This window comes from Alosa alosa, chromosome 10, assembly GCF_017589495.1.
Source record: "Alosa alosa isolate M-15738 ecotype Scorff River chromosome 10, AALO_Geno_1.1, whole genome shotgun sequence".
In the NCBI taxonomy this organism is placed as follows: Eukaryota; Metazoa; Chordata; class Actinopteri; order Clupeiformes; family Clupeidae; genus Alosa; species Alosa alosa.
Window position 1 is genome coordinate 10,413,323 of NC_063198.1, and position 17,333 is coordinate 10,430,655.

Sequence of the window (17,333 nt, forward strand, 5' to 3'; positions counted from 1 at the left end):
TCATTTTATTATTACCTCACAAAGCAGCGCTCTGAAGAAATTCAGGTAACTTCCAAATGCCTTTAAGGCATAACCATATTTGCATGTATTTGTGCATCCATTACTTATCTTTCCAAATGACATGCTGACTTTGTTTAGTGCAGGAAGCAGTGTGGGTGTAGCACCTGTTGGCATACCAAGCATTGCTTGCTATGTTTTAGTCATCTGCTAATAACTACCGAAGACATTCAAAATGTACACACAGAGGTAATAAGAAAGGCAATTTATTTATAAACATAAAGACTGTATGATTTGTTTAAAATAACTCTTAATTACATTTAAATACATAGGAACCTTGCAAGCATATTAACTAACTTGATTGTCCATATCCTTGCAGTGTGAGTGAAGGTAATCCTTTGAATCATGAGTGATTCATTAATTTCCAACAAGAAAGGTATAATGATATATTTCATATTGAATAATAATTTTTTTTTAAAAAACAAGCTAGTTCATTATTTCTAGACAAATGATCATATCTGTACAGATGCATTACAACTGCCAATACAATGGCTTTAAGAATGAAAGGCCTAAATGAACAAGAACAATGGTGAATATGCAATGATATGCATACATGAATATTGTTCCAAAGGTAGTAGGAAATAGATACAAAAATAAGGCAACAATAAAATGCATCCATCTAAAAATGGCAGGAATAGTGATGCAATGTAGCCAATCATTTAAGACATAATGAAATCATAATTTCTGTGCAAACATGCATTGATAGGCTTAACATTAAGCTTCTGAAATCTAGCTACAGAATGAGTACAAATGTGTGGTACCAGAAACAAAACACCTGATAGTTTGTTACTGTTGACCATTCATAGTCTTATTAACTTGGCTAACACTGTTACAATCCACTGGCTTATATGAGGGACTGGCAGCTAGCTGGCCCACTAGCAGTCACCTAAAAGACTCATGGTTGTGTCAACAAACAGCAATGTCTGATGCACTGGTACCTACTCCTCCTGACGATCTACTATTCCACAGTATTTAGTTGCAAACTAAATCCTACTGTACATAACCGGATAAAGGACTTGGTTAATTGAATCAGGTGTAACATAATAGGACTGAACCTCAACCCTGCAGGAGGGCAGTCTCGACGCCCACTGACAACGCAGGTTAATGACAGAGGGATCATGGAGATTTTGTGACGGGGTTTGTTCAGTGAAGTGCTACTACTAATCTCTTTATGGTACTTGTGCCCCTTTGACTCCCTTGGCTTCCCCTGCTATGGCATGTTCTCTTGGCACGACCCCCTGCCCTGTGGAGCGGAAGCTTATCTGACAAACAGAAGCTGGCACTGATGGTCTTTGGCTTCGGTTCAACTAGAGGGAACCTCCATATGTTTGTGAGAGAAATGGCCTTTTAAGGATACTTATGTGGTTGTGTGTGCTTCAGTTACCCCCTGTTCCTTTCTCCTTCTTTTCCCTTATACGGACCATTGATTCCTGCTTACTCAACAGCTTGCACACCTAATAAAGTGATTGCTTAACTTACTCTGTCAATCTGGCTAAATTAGAGAGGCACTGGCAATACGTTGGAGACGTTGCCAGGAAGCGGGAGTCCAGAGTAAGATTTCCCATAATAACCCCTATCAAAATCACTCTTGGATGCAGGTCAACTGTAACTATGGCGTTCTGTGTTAGATAAGACAGTCAATTAGCCAGATGATTATAATATGGTGTAAAAATACATAAGACTCATACTAAGGCATAATCATTTTAGGTAGAAAATACAGGGACAGCAATTAAATTGGATTTGGACAAAAAACAATTGACATGACGTAATTACAAGTCAGATGGCTAAGTTTTCTTTTTACATGTGTGTAGAATTGGCGTCATGCTGCTTATCTCTCCATGTTATCAGAAGTACTATGAGTTTTGTATCTGTGGAAACAAGTTATCATATCCTGCTATCCATCAGAATGCCTGTGCTTACAATTTGGTTATAGTTTAACAGAATAGATATGAATTAAACAGTCCCTCCAGGATTGTGCAACCTTGCCATTTTGCAAATTTAGGCAAAATCAAGGATTGATGTAGGATGTAATACACAAGTCGTGCATACATCCCCAACATGTGCAACTGACTTTTGCTTAACTCAAAATAATCACAATTATAACAGCAATCCCACAGCAAATGCAGTAACTTTAGGCCTCAACAATCACAACAAACCCCTCGCAAGATCCTGGTGGCACTAGTTAATGAACCAAACTCCATGACACATTTTCTTAATAAGCAGTGTTTAGGTGAAGAACAGGAACTTCATTCTCTTAAGAGTGTGAATGTCATTTTTCCCTGCCTCACTTTCTACATCTGCCCCCCCTCCCCTTTTATCTATCCCTCCCTAGTCCTCCTCTCGTCACCCCATCCTTTTCTATCCTTCCTTTAACATTGAGCTGTCACATTCTGTGCTCCTTTCCCGTCTTCCCACCCTACCTGTTTCCTCTCTCTCTCCTCCCTTTCCCCATCCTCTTTAGTTCCCACAGCACTGGGTCTTGCTGGTCTGAGTGGACTGGTTGAGGTCCACTCCTCGGCCTGCACGGCCCGGCCCTGCAGCTCCTGGCCCTGCCGGAGGTTCGCTCTTTGGCAGCTTCTTAGCTGAGAAAGGAAAACCGTAGTACATGTATAATAACCACAACAACAACAACAACAACAATAATAATAATAGTAATGAAAAATGTAATAGTAATATACTTTTCTGGGCACTCAAAGACACTATTTGTCTTTGTTACATTTCTATTAATATTTTTACATTATTCTGTGTTCGCTTAAATTACCTGTTTGGATTATCTTGATAACTGATGGAAAAATTACATTGATAAAACATTGATTATGTCAGTGAAAATGTAAATAATGTGCCCCAAGTGAAACAAGTTATGTTGTTATATACACATTAAAGAGACAGATTACAAAGCAACAATATTCTCATATCCTCTAGGGCAGTAATAGAAACAACAGCCCAACATGTTATTTATGCTGGTATGGTGATGGTTATGGTATCTACCATAGATATGATTTCACCTAATAGAACCTAATGGACAATGGTTTTTATATCTATGGTATCTACTCTCTGCTTTCTTCCATTGGTGTGTCGATGTAGACTGCGGAAATATCACATCATAAATGCTGGAAGAGGAAGTAAACTGCCATGTTTGTTACTGGACGCCTAGCTTTCCATCTATTCAGAAGTCAGATAAAGGAAACAAACACCGCAAGCTATTGACAGAGAGTTGCTCATTCAAAAGTAAACAGAGCAGCAATGGTGGCATTCACATGGTAAGTAACTAAGTATTTTTCCCAGCAACATTTATCTCATTATCAGATGGGAACTGCCATGAAAAGTCCACCACTGTCACAATGCAATATGGAGTTCACTCTCTGACACTGTCCCCTAGTGTCTGCATAGAGTCAGTGCATGAACAGAGAGGGTCACAGCCCTGCTGTAGAGAGGCTTCGAGGGAACATCACTTACCTATGGCCATGAAGAGGTCATTGACGTTCATTGCCGTTTTGGCAGAGGTCTCCATGAACAGCAGGCTATTATCATCTGCATAGGCCTGCGCCTCCTATCACAGGAAGTAACACAGCTGCAATGACTCATGAACATTATGATTGTAGTGCACAGAGGGGAAGGCTTGTGCAAGGGACTTTTCTTTCATACCCTTAATTTAGATCCTGACCCACACTTTCCAGGCAATTCTTCTGACCAAATAATGACCAAGTAATAACCTGAGCCTTTATCTTATCCAAGTCCTATACAGACAATATGTCTAATTTGAAAAGGAACATTATTCAGAGATGTAAAAGTGTGAGCCAGCAAACTTTATTCCCGCTAATAAAAGTCTTTACAATGACAAGGATATGCAAGTTTACAACTTCTTCCGACCACAGAAATATGTAATATACCCAACACCAACACAGTAAAGCATGGGCATATCCTGCAAAGTCTAATTTGGTATAGACCAAAAAGCTAAATATTTATTGTGTGAGATGTTGCGCATCTAGCATGGTAGGCTAAAATACTACTCTTTGTGAAGTATAGAAATAAACAAAGGAGTCCATCTTTCTGCAAAGAGCACACACTACCTCATACTCCACGGTCCGGTTGGCCGATAGGTCAGCTTTATTTCCAGCCAGGGCAATCACAATGTTTGGGCTCGCCTGCCTCTGCAGTTCACTAACCCAGGTCTTCGCCCGACCAAATGTATCCTGCACAAGAAGCCATAACAAAGAGTTACAATTACAACTTCTGGGATAATGTACAGATTTAGTAAAAGTTTCTTCTTTTACCCTCTAGGTTTTATATTTTAGGTGTAGAGTCAACAACAGGTAATGATAACAAAACAGTGTAAATAGCTCCCTAGAAGAATTTTGCTTTGAGAATAGATAGCGATGAGTTTTCTAAGTTATTATACCCTTTGCATAAACAAACAAATGCGCTCCTAAGGCATTACCGGTGGCACAGAAAACAACGTTGAGCTAGGTTAATGGTAACTTGAGGACAAACAAAAATGTAAAAAAAAAAAAAAAAACAAGTTTTAGAATCAACAGCTTTGTAGAGCATTACGCTGAAGTCCAATTCATTTTCATTTTAAAGTATCTGCATTGGTTTTGAATGTAGAATGTAGAAACCCTCTAGGAACAGCCTTAAACGGGCTATAACTTCCAGTACTCTTTGTGCATAGTGTTAGTGTGAGAATGTTTCTTACTGTGTTGGTCATATCGTACACCACAATGGCAGCCTGTGCTCCTCTGTAGTACATCGGTGCCAGGCTGTGGTATCTCTCCTGTCCTGCCGTGTCCCAGATCTCAAACTTCACTGTGGTGTCATCCAAACAAACTGTCTGTGTCAGGAAAGCAGCTGAACAGAGGGACAGACAGAAAGACAGAGAGAGAGAGAGAGAGAAAAAAGAGAGAGGTTGTTGCTCTCAGTTGTTGCTTTCTTCAACATTTTAGGTCTTTACTACAAAAAAATTTAATTTTGAAGCATCCAGTTAATAACTGGGGAAGAAGTATTTAGTTCTGACAAGGTCCACAGTAACCAGTGTCCACTTGAGCTTATGAATAGATCCCAATTATAATGGGATTTGCATGCCCCACTTCATCGCATTTTTAGCCAAATGACTGACACCAACTCAAAAGAGCAGGGGACTGAAGTTAATGTTCTGCGCAGAGAGCACATGAGTAGCTGCATTGTTTATTTGCTGCCCTCTACAATGAAGAAATTACCAACTTCAGACGAAAGCATCTATTTGTCCATGACTGTGCTAAAGCTAAAGTCCGTCTAGTTTTCATTGTCACTTAATAGTTGTCAGGTGAAGTGTTAAGAGTATATAAAGGTCAAGTCAGATAAAGTAATGGGAAGTGGAGTATGATCGATAGTGTACTTTTGCAGATTTATACAGACTGACAGGTGAAGTCTCTGTTCACTTGCATGAAAAGGCTACAGAGTCTGAGGAGTGATCCATACCTCCAATGGTGCTCTCCTGAAACTCCTGGAATTGTCCTTTCACAAAGCGCAGGACCAGGCTGGATTTTCCAACTGCCGACTCCCCAAGCAGCACCAGCTTAAACTGGCAGACCTTGTTGGCGGGGGACTGGCCGTTTGGCCGAACGGGACGCGCTGCCATGGTGGCTGTGGGGTGATAAGGTGGGGGATGGGAGATGATGCTGGAAAGGGGGGGTGTGTGCAAGAGAGGGAGGGAGAGCGGTGACAGCTGGGGAGGAGAGGACGAGCGGAGGGGTGGAGGGGCGTGGGGGTTACAGAGGTCCCCTCTCACGGACAATGAGTCCCGTCTGCCAGATGAAAGATGGAAATCTACAAGACAATAAAAGAGGACAAAAAAAGACAACAGATGTATGCCATGATCCAAGCACGTCAATCATATTAGTAGTAACCATCACTAGAGGGAAGCACTGATTAATCAGTCCTGGGTACTCTGATGTAACACTCTGCAAAACAATTCCTTTTAGTTCCTCTGGGACCATTAGCAGGAAGCTACATTTAGAGAACTATGACGCAATAGTTTTGCCTTATGCACACTCTTAAAGATCCGCGATTCTAATGGCACACACAAATTCTGTGTATCATTCAAACAAGCATCTAGCTCTACCTTACATGTGTGTGCGCCGTTCATTGTTCGCATACTGGCGCATAAAACGGGAAACTAACAAGTGGCCAGGACCGAGCCATAAACAGTTTAACATGTTACTTAAAGTACACGCAAGGGAGGGGTGTAATTTGATTGGCTGTTGAACTCACCAGTTCATACCAGTAGGCCTAAGTACTACCTCTTCAGTTTTTGCCAGAATCGAGGAAAGTAGACTAATAGTAACCTCCATTTCACTAATCAACACAGATTGGTAAGGTCAATTCAACGAAGAGGCTACACGAAAGTGTACATTATAAGTACGCCACTGCCCATCTAAAACTAACGACGCTGTTGGCGTTTTACGCCGATTGGATATTCGACAGATACCAGTATTCAAAATATTTATTAGGGACCATCTATAAAGTACCTTCTGAATTACCTTCATGAAGTTTTTTTTGTCAATAGCTTTGACATCATGTGACATACTGATTCCAAATCAATTCAGAATAGATCTCCTATGTGTGACTAATCACACATGCCCCTGTTTATGGGCTTTTTTCTGCACACTCTATTTTTTATTTAAGGAACAGTCTCCTTTTTTCAATACCTCCCAAGCCATGTGATCTAGTGACTCCAAACAAATGCAGAATAGTTCTCCTATATGGGACTAATCAGACACACCTTTTTATAACCATTGTATGCACACTCTGTTTTATATTCATATTTTAAAGGAAATTCATTATTTCCTATATAAAACATTCTACTTTTTTCAATACCTCCCAAGCCATGTGACCTAAGCTGCTTTCAGACACGTCCTAGTATATGCAGAGCTTTGTCAAACAGAGGTCAAAATGTCAAAATATTAATATAAAAAAGAGTGTGCATACAATGGCTATAAAAGGAGGTGTGTCTAATTAGTCCCATATAGGAGAACTATTTTGCATTGGTTTGGAGTCACTACTAAGTCACATGGCTTGGGAGGTATTGAAAAAGTAGAATGTTTTATACTAGGAAATAATGGATTTTCTTTAAAATATTCATATAAAATAGAGTGTGCATACAATGGCTATAAGAAGAGGTGTGTCTGATTAGTAGAAGAACGTTGAGTCCGCACACCAGAATCTGCTCCTTAGCGTTTTTTTTTTTTTTTATTGGTAGGCTATATCACCACATGTGACGTTTCGGGCCCCAGCCCTTCATCAGACATGTCGCTAAGGATCAGATTCTGGTGTGCGGACTCAACGTTCTTCTACTTGCTTGTGCCTTCCTGTCCAGCACCCAGTACTCAACTATTTGGATGTGCGTGCTGCACCCTTGGACTCTCATGCACGTGTGTCTGATTAGTCCCATAGGATAACTATTCTGCATTGGTTTGGAGTCACTAGGTCACATGGCTTGGGAGGTATTGAAAAAAAGTAGAACATTTTATATAATAATGCATATTCTTTAACATATTAATATAAAGTAAAGTGTGCATACAATGGCTATAAGAAAAGGTGTGTCTGATTAGTCCAATAAAGGAGAACTATTCTGAATTGGTTTGGAATCACTAGGTCACGTGACTTGGGAGGTATTGAAAAAAGGAGACCGTTCCTTATAGGAAATAATGTATTTTCCTTAAAATATTAATATAGGTGTGTCTAATTAGTCACATATAGGAGAGCTATTCTGCACTGATTTGGAATCAGTAGCCTAGGTCACATGATGTCAAAGCTATTGACAAAAAATGACTATAAAGGTAGCCCTAAATCAGAAGGCAGGCTACTTTATAGACGGTCCCTAAGTAGGTCTGGAAGCAAGGAGATGGGCTATCTGTTTGTAGGCCTACACTGTCTGCCAACACTGGGTGAAACCGGCCGCAATGAATATTTTCAATAGCTGTCGAATATCCAACATCAAACTAACTTCACCTCGGTGGCGTTTACGTGGCCACAAGTTTTATGGATCATGCAGGCGACTCAAATGCATAGACCCTGATGGAAGGGTTTGAATCTGACTGTTCACACACTTCATCTTTGGACCGCCGCCGACATAAACTTAACTTAATGCTCTCAGTTCCAACCACTGAACTCAGAGCAATAGCCTAGCATGAACTCAACCTCTTCCAAATGCAGAACATGTATATTTACCACCCCTTCCCCCACTTCTACTGTCCACCCTTGTCACCCAAACAGTCCGAGCCCCACCCCCTCCTCCTGCCGAGCCTTGAAGAAATCACAAAACATCGGGTTCCCCGAACAGCGCCCCAGTAGGTCGACCCGCAATCCTTTACTCAGTAGTCATCATCGATGCCACCACTGTTGGCATTAGGAACCCCCACAGGACATACTGGAAGTATCACGTACCTATCACCAAAGCGTTTCTTCCTTTCAGTTGCTTTTTCTGTTGTACAACGCTTTTTGCGTTGACTTGTCTAGTTGTTCCACTGTCTTGGGCGGTGACTGACGGACAACTTGACCCAATGGGAAGTGGAGACTTCCTCTCCTCATGAATTTTGGACAAATCATGAGTGAGTGTATGCGTCAGTGCAACCTACCGAGTCGGAGTCTTATAGCACACGGTGCATTATTCTTTTAATTACAGTGCATGAAAATGCACTGTACTGTTCTTCCTAGGCTTCTTATTCTTATGCTTATTACAGTGCATGGAAATGCACTGTACTGTTCTTCCAAGGCTTTTTCTTCTTATTATTCTTCTTCTTTCTTTACCACATGTGATGTTTAAGGTAGAAACTTCATTCAAACTGCGTTACGTAGGTCTTACTTAGGACATGTGGGCTTTGTATTTTTCATCTTTGTAACTTTTATACTTTTTAAACTATTAATTAAAAACGACTCAAAATTTCCCCATAGACTTAACATTATGATTATGACATCATAATACCGCCGTTAAGCAATTAGAATCCTATGGCAGGTGTTCAGGCCACCTGGATCAACTGCCAGTCTCAGGCTTTAAGCATACAAACTGGCCCTATTAAGACTACACATCCTGTTCAACTGCTTCCTCTGCCGAAAACTGTTTCAAAATAAAAGTCCTCACTACAATATTTCACTGTTAAACAATTTAACCCTTTAAACTACTGAACTTTTTAACTGTTCAGCCATTGTAACTGTTACTTGTCATCAACTATGACTCCTACCCACTGTAGCTAGTTAGCATGGTTAGCATAGTTAGCATGTTAGCGTTGCTAGCATTGTTAGCATTTTTAGCAAAACTGCTAAAAATGATTAGCTAAGTTAGCTAAGTAACATGGTTACCATAGTTAGCAAGCTAGTTAGCATTTTTTTGACAAAACTGCTAAAATGATTAGCTAAGTAACATGGTTAGCATAGTTAGCATGTTAGTTAGCATTTTTAGCAAAACTGTTAAAAATGATTAGCTAAGTTAGCTAAGTAACATGGTTAGCATAGTTAGCATGCTAGCATGCTAGTTAGAATTTTTAACAAAACTGCTAAAAATGATTAGCTAAGTTAGCTAAGTAACATGGTTAACATAGTTAGCAAGCTAGCATGTTAGCATGCTAGTTAGCATAGTTAGCATAACTGCTAAAAATGATTAGCTTGGTTAGCTACGTAACATGGTTAACATAGTTAGCATGTTAACATGCTAATTAGCATTTTTAGCAAAACTGTTAAAAATGATTAGCTAAGTTAGCTAAGTCACATGGTTAGCATACTTAACATGTTAGCATGCTAGTTAGCATAGTTAGCATACCTACTAAAAATGATTAGCTAGGTTAGCTAAGTCACATGGTTAATATAGTTTGCATAATTACTAAAAATAAAAACATTAGCTAAGTTAAGTAACTTGGTTAACATTATTATCTTTGATAACATAGTTAGCATAACTGCTAGCAAACATTAGAGCCTTTCCAACTGTCAGTTATCGTCAATTATCTACCTAAATAATTTAACCATTTAAATTATCCACCTATTTAACCGTTCCATCATTCCAACTATATTAAACCTTATCTACCAAGTAAATCATTTAACTATATAAACTATCCACCTTTTTAACTGTTCAGTCATTCCAACTATATTAAACCTCATCTACTTAGCAACCAATATAGTTTGTTTTTACTTTGTATGATATTTTACATCATATTTTTGCATTTTCATGCACTGTATTTCCTTCAGGAAATGCTTTTCTAGTTATTATTATTATTGCATTGCATGTAAATGCAATGGACTATTATCGCTGTTCTTCTTATTACAGTGCATGAAAATGCACTGTACTGTTCTTCCTAGGCTTCTTCTTCTTCTTCTTCTAACGCAATTAATGCAGCTTCAACCGCTTAACGTAGAAACTTCATTCAAACTTTGTCACGTAGATCTTACTTAGGACACCCGGGCAATGTATTTTTCATCTTTGTAACTTTTATACTTTTTAAACTATTAATTAAAACCTACTCCTATGGCAGGTGTTCCGGCCACCTGGATCAACTGCCAGTCTCAGGCTTTAAAGGGGCCCTATTATGGTATTATTACAGTGCATGAAAATGCACTGTACTGTTATTCCAAGGCATTTTATTAGAGTGCATGAAAATGCACTCTACTGTTCTTCCTAGGCTTCTTCTTATTCTTATTCTTATTACTGTACTGTTCTTCCTAGGCATTTTATTACAGTGCATGAAAATGCACTGTACTGTTCTTCCTAGGCTTCTTCTTATTACAGTGCATGAAAATGCACTGTACTGTTATTCCAAGGCATTTTATTATTATTATTACAGTGCATGAAAATGCACTGTACTGTTCTTCCTAGGCTTCTTCTTATTACAGTGCATGAAAATGCACTGTACTGTTCTTCCTAGGCTTCTTATTCTTATGCTTCTTCTTATTACAGTGCATGAAAATGCACTGTACTGTTATTCCAAGGCATTTTATTGCAGTGCATGAAAATGCACTGTACTGTTCTTCCTAGGCTTCTTATTACAGTGCATGGAAATGCACTGTACTGTTGTTCCTAGGCTTCTTCTTATTACAGTGCATGAAAATGCACTGTACTGTTCTTCCTAGGCATTTTCTTCTTCTTCTTCTTATTCTTCTTCTTCTAACGCAGTTAATGCAGCTTCAACCGTTTAACGTAGAAACTTCATTCAAACTATGTTACGTAGGTCTTACTTAGGACATGTGGGCTATGTATTTTTTCATCTTTGTAACTTTTATACTTTTTAAAACTATTAATTAAAAACTACTCAAAATTTCCCATAGACTTAACATGGGCTGATGACATCACAATAGAGCCGTTAAGCAATTAGAATCCTATGGCAGGTGTTCGGGCCACCTGCATCAACTGCCAGTCTCAGGCTTTAAGCATACAAACTGGCCCTATTAAGACTACACATCCTGTTCAACTGCTTCCTCTGCCAAAATCTGTTTCAAAATAAAAGTCCTCACTACAATATTTCACTGTTAAACAATTTAAGCCTTTAAACTACTGAACTTTTTAACTGTTCAGCCATTTTAACTGTTACTTGTCATCAACTATGACTCCTACCCACTGTAGCTAGTTAGCATGGTTAGCATAGTTAGCATCGCTAAGATTGTTAGCATTGTTAGCATTTTTAACAAAACTGTTAAAAATGATTAGCTAAGTAAGCTAAGTAACATGGTTAGCATAGTTAGCATGTTAGCATGCTAGTTAACATAGTTAGCATAACTGCTAAAAATTATTAGCTAAGTTAGCTAAGTAATATGGTTAGCATAGTTAGCATGCTAGCATGTTAGCATGCTAGTTAGCATAACTGTTAAAAATGATTAGCTAAGTTAGCTAAGTAACATGGTTAGCATAGTTAACATGTTAGTTAGCATAGTTAACATAACTGCTAAAAATGATTAGCTAGGTTAGCTAAGTAACATGGTTAGCATAGTCAGCATTTTAGCATTGTTAGCATGCGATTTGCACCTGTATCAACTTCCAGCTGCAAATCTAGGCCCCATCAAAGAATCAGCTCAACTGATTGCACCTGTATCAACTGCTTTCTGCTGAACTAGGCCAACTCTCTCTGTGTCTCTCCATTCTACAAGGATATAAGGCACATTTCAACCAACTTTCTATCCATTCATCCTCTTCAAACCATTCACTCATCCACCCATTAAACTATCCATCAACATCCATTAACCAATCTGCCTATCAACATCCATTCAACTTTCTGTCTATCAACATCCATTACACTATCTACATTTTTAAAACTATATACTCTGTCTCAGGCTTTAAGCATACGATATGGCTCTATTAAGACTGCCGTTAAGCAATTAGAATCCTAGGCCAGGTGGCCAGGCTATATTAAACCTCATCTACCTAGTTCAGTCATTCCAACTATTAAACCTCATCTACCTAGCAAATAATTTAACCTTTTACACTATCCACCTATTTAATTGTTCAGTCATTCCAACTATATTAAACCTCATCTACCTAGTTCAGTCATTCCAACTATATTAAACCTCATCTACCTAGTTCAGTCATTTCAACTGTATTAAACCTCATCATGTTGGTTGCCAATTAGCACATCATCTGTTTTAACAATATATTTCACACCATATGTTTTGCATTTTCATGCACTGGTAATTCCCTGGAATTGCGTTTTCTAGTTATTATTCTTCTTCTAACGCACTTAATGCAGCTTCAACCGTTTAACGTAGAAACTTCATTCAAACTATATTACGATAGGTCTTACTTATGACATGTGGGCTTTGTATTTTTTCACCTTTGTAACTTTTATACTTTTTAAACTATTAATTAAAAGCGACTCAAAATTTCCCCATTGACTTAACATTGGGCCTTTATGACATCACAGCAATTAGAATCCTATGGCAGGTGTTCCGGGCCACCTGGATCAACTGCCAGTCTCAGGCTTTAAGCATACAAACTGGCCCTATTAAGACTACACATCCTGTTCAACTGCTTCCTCTGCCAAAATCTGTTTCAAAATAAAAGTCCTCACTACAATATTTCACTGTTAAACAATTTAACCCTTTAAACTACTGAACTTTTTAACTGTTCAGCCATTGTAACTGTTACTTGTCATCAACTATGACTCCTACCCACTGTAGCTAGTGAGCTAAGTTAGCTAAGTCACATGGTTAGCATGGATTAGCATGCTAAGATGTTAACATCTTTAGTTAGCATTTTTAGCAAAACTGCTTAAAATGATTAGCTAAGTTAGCTAAGTCCATGGTTAGCGTAGTTAGCATGTTAGCATGTTAGTTAGCATAGTTAAGCATAGTTAAGATAACAATCTAAAAATGATTAACTAAGTTTAGCTAAGTAACATGGTTAGCATGTTAACAAAGCGGCTGGTTAGATTTTTAGCAAAAGGTGCTAAAAATGATTAGCTAAGTTAGCTAAAGTCACATGGTTAGCATACTTAGCATTTTAACATTGTTAAGATCTTAGTTAGCATAGTAACTTGTTTAACATTATTATCTTTGTTAACATAGTTAGCATAACTGCTAGCAAACATTAGAGCCATTCCAACTGTCAGTTATCGTCAACTATCTACCTAAATAATTTAACCATTTAAACTATCCACTTATTTAACTGTTCAGTCATTCCAACTATATTAAACCTCATCTACCTAGCAACCAATATAGTTTGTTTTTTACTCTGTATGATATTTTTACATCATATTTTGCATTTTCATGCACTGTATTTCCTTCAGGAAATGTTTTTCTAGTTCTTATTCTTATTCTTCCTTAACGCATTTAATGCAGCTTCAACCGTTTAGCATTAGAAACTTCATTCAAACTATGTTAAGTAGGTCTTACTTAGGACATGGGTGCTATGTATTTTTCAGCTTTGTAACTTTTATACTTTTTAAACTATTAATTAAAACTAATCAAAATTTCCCCATTGACTTAACATTATGATTATGACATCACAATGCGTAGTTAAACAATTAGAATCCTATGGCGGGTGTTAGGGCCACCTGGATCAACTGCCAGTCTCAGGCTTTAAGCATACAAACTGGCCCTATTAAGACTACACATCCTGTTCAACTGCTTCCTCTGCCAAAAAACTGTTTCAAAAATAAAAGTCCTCACTATAATATTTCACTGTTAAACAATTTAACCCTTTAAACTACTGAACTTTTTAACTGTTCAGCCATTGTAACTGTTACTTGTCATCAACTATGACTCCTACCCACTGTAGCTAGTTAGCTAAGTTAGCTAAATAACGTGGTTAAGATAGTTAAGATGTTAAGCATGTTAATTAGCATTTTTAGCAAAACTGCTAAAATGATTAGCTAAGTTAGCTAAGTAACATGGTTAGCATAGTTAGCATGCTAACATGTTATTATCTTAGTTAGCATAGTTAGAATAACTGCTAAAATGATTAATTTAAGTTAGCTAAGTAACATAGGTTAGCGTAGTTAGCATGCTAAGTTAAAATAGTTAGCATACCTACTAAAAATGATTAGCTAAAGTAAAAGCTTTAAATTATGGTTAAGCATCTCTTAACATGTTAGCATGTTAGTTAGCATAGTTAGAATAACTGCTAAAAATGATTAGCTAAGTTAGCTAAGTATTATGGTTAGCATAGTTAGCATGCTAGTTAGAATAGTTAGCATACCTACTAAAATGATTAGCTAAAGTAAAATAAGTCACATTGGTTAACCTGTTAACATGTTAGCGTTAGTTAAGCAGCTAATGTTTTCATATTTAGTAGTTAAGTTAACTAAGTTAAATAACTTGGTTAACATTATTATCTTATTATAACTGCTGCTAAACATTAGAGCCATTCCAACTGTGGTTATCACAATTATCTACCTAAATAATTTAACCATTTCAATTATCCACCTTTTTTAACCGTTCAATCATTCCAACTATATTAAACCTTATCTACCAAGCAAATCATTTAACTATATAAACTATCCACCTATTTAACTGTTCAGTCATTCCAACTATATTAAACCTCATCTACCTAGCAACCAATATAGTTTGTTTTTCTCTGTATGATATTTTACATCATATTTTTGCATTTTCATGTACTGTATTTCCTTCAGGAAATGCTTTTCTAGTTCTTATTCTTCTTCTAATGCGTTTTAATGCAGCTTCAACCGTTTAGCATTAGAAACTTCATTCAAACTATGTTCACGTTAAGGTCTTACTTAGGACATGGGTGCTATGTATTTTTTTCACTTTGTAACTTTTATACTTTTTAAACTATTAATTAAAACTATCAAAATTTCCCCATTGACTTAACATTATGATTATGACATCACAATAATAAAGCAATTTAGAATCCTATGGCAGGTGTTCGACCACCTGGATCAACTGCCAGTCTCAGGCTTTAAGCATCAAACTGGCCCTATTAAGACTACATCCTGTTCAACTGCTTCCGTCTGCCAAAACTGTTTCAAAAAATAAAAGTCCTCACTACAATATTTCACTGTTAAACAATTTAACCCCTTTAAACTACTGAACTTTTAACTGTTCAGCCATTGTAATTGTTACTTTGTCATCAACTATGACTCCTACCCACTGTAGCTAGTTAGCTAAGTTAGCTAAGTAACGTGGTAAGCGTAGTTAGCATGCTAGCATGTTTTAGCATCTTGGTTAGCATTTTTTAGCAAAACTACTAAAATTATTAGCTAAGTTAGCTAAATAACATGGTTAGCCACCTTTTCAATTGGTTTCCACTAAGTTTCATTCCACATGGTTAAGATAGTTAGCATGCTCTCTCTACTTAGCATAGTTAAAGATCCCTGTCCCTGCTAAGCTCTGCTCTAACTTACAATCATCTTTGGATACCATAGTTAGCATAACTAAGCTGCATTTAGCCATTCCAACCTCTCACCTACCTAAATAATTTAACCATTTAAATTATCCACCTATTTAATTTGTTCAGTCATTTCCAACTGTATTAAACCTCATCACCTGGCAACCAATGTCATTGTTTTAACAATATGATTTTTACACCATATGTTTTGCATTTTCATGCACTGGTAATTCCCTGGAATTCTTGCTTTAGTATTATTCTTCTTTCTAACTGCACTTAATGCAGCTTCAACCGCTTAACGAAAACTTCATTCAAACTATGTTGCGAGGTCTTACTTATGACATGTGGGCTTTGTATTTTTTCACCTTGTAACTTTTATACTTTTTAAACTATTAATTAAAAAAACGACCAAAATTTCCCCCATTGACTTAACATTTGGCCTTTATGACATCACAGCAATTAGAATCCTATGGCAGGTGTTCAGGCCACCTGGATCAACTGCCAGTCTCAGGCTTTAAGCATACAAACTGGCCCTATTAAGACTACACATCCTGTTCAACTGCTTCCTCTCTGCCAAAATCTGTTTCAAAATAAAAGTCCTCACTACAATATTTCACTGTTAAAACAATTAACCCTTTAAACTACTGAACTTTTTAACTGTTCAGCCATTGTAACTGTTACTTTGTCATCAACTATGACTCCTACCCACTGTAGCTAGTGAGCTAAGTTAGCTAAGTCACATGGTTAAGATAGTTAGCATGCTAAGATGTTAACATGCTAGTTAAGATTTTTAGCAAAACTACTTAAAATGATTAGCTAAAGTTAGCTAAGTCACATGGTTAAGATAGTTAAAGATGTTAATGTTAGTTAGCATAGTTAAGATAGTTAGCATAACACCTAAAATGATTAACTAAGTTAAATGGTTAAGTAACATGGTTAATAAGTTAACAAACGGCTTAAATGTTAGATTTTTAAGAAAAGAGATTAACAAAATGATTAGCTACTAAAAATGTTAGCTAAGTCACATGGAAGATACTAAGATTTTAACATTGTTAAGATGCTAGTTAGCATAGTAACTTGTTTAACATTATTATCTTTGTTAACATAGTTAGTATAACTGCTAGCAAACATTAGAGCCATTCCAACTGTCAGTTATCGCCAACTATCTACCTAAATAATTTAACCATTTAAACTATCCACTTATTTAACTGTTCAGTCATTCCAACTATATTAAACCTCATCTACCTAGCAACCAATATAGGTTTGTTTTACTCGTATGATATTTTACATCATATTTTTGCATTTTCATGCACTGTATTTCCTTCAGGAAATGTTTTTTCTAGTTCTTATTCTTATTCTTCCTTCCAAAATTTAATGCAGCTTCAACCGCTTAACCCAGAAACTTCATTCAAACTATGTTACGTGAGGTCTTACTTAGGACATGGGTGCTATGTATTTTTCAGCTTTGTAACTTTTATAC

The 17,333-nt window shown here is 37.2% G+C and overlaps 1 protein-coding gene across 1 annotated transcript; it reads right to left on the bottom strand.

The window, feature by feature from the left end:
• Positions 1-247: 247 nt before the first annotated feature.
• LOC125302417 (ras-related protein Rab-5B-like) lies at positions 248-8,611 on the bottom strand. The gene is made up of 6 exons (XM_048255572.1): positions 8,479-8,611; positions 5,512-5,859; positions 4,751-4,902; positions 4,128-4,250; positions 3,514-3,607; positions 248-2,639 (listed from the first exon to the last, which is right to left on the bottom strand). Exons 2-6 carry the CDS (start codon positions 5,669-5,671, stop codon positions 2,515-2,517), a joined length of 654 nt encoding a protein of 217 aa, XP_048111529.1. The 5' UTR covers positions 5,672-5,859; positions 8,479-8,611; the 3' UTR covers positions 248-2,514.
• Positions 8,612-17,333: the final 8,722 nt, after the last annotated feature.

Excerpts from the sequence above, each read along its gene's own strand:
- LOC125302417 (XM_048255572.1), bottom strand. The coding sequence starts at position 5,671 with ATGGCAGCGCGTCCCGTTCGGCCAAACGGCCAGTCCCCCGCCAACAAG. Across the intron at positions 4,903-5,511 it reads TCAGGAGAGCACCATTGGAG|CTGCTTTCCTGACACAGACA; the intron begins GTATGGATCACT and ends CCCTCTGTTCAG. Across the intron at positions 2,640-3,513 it reads TGACCTCTTCATGGCCATAG|CTAAGAAGCTGCCAAAGAGC; the intron begins GTAAGTGATGTT and ends TTCCTTTCTCAG.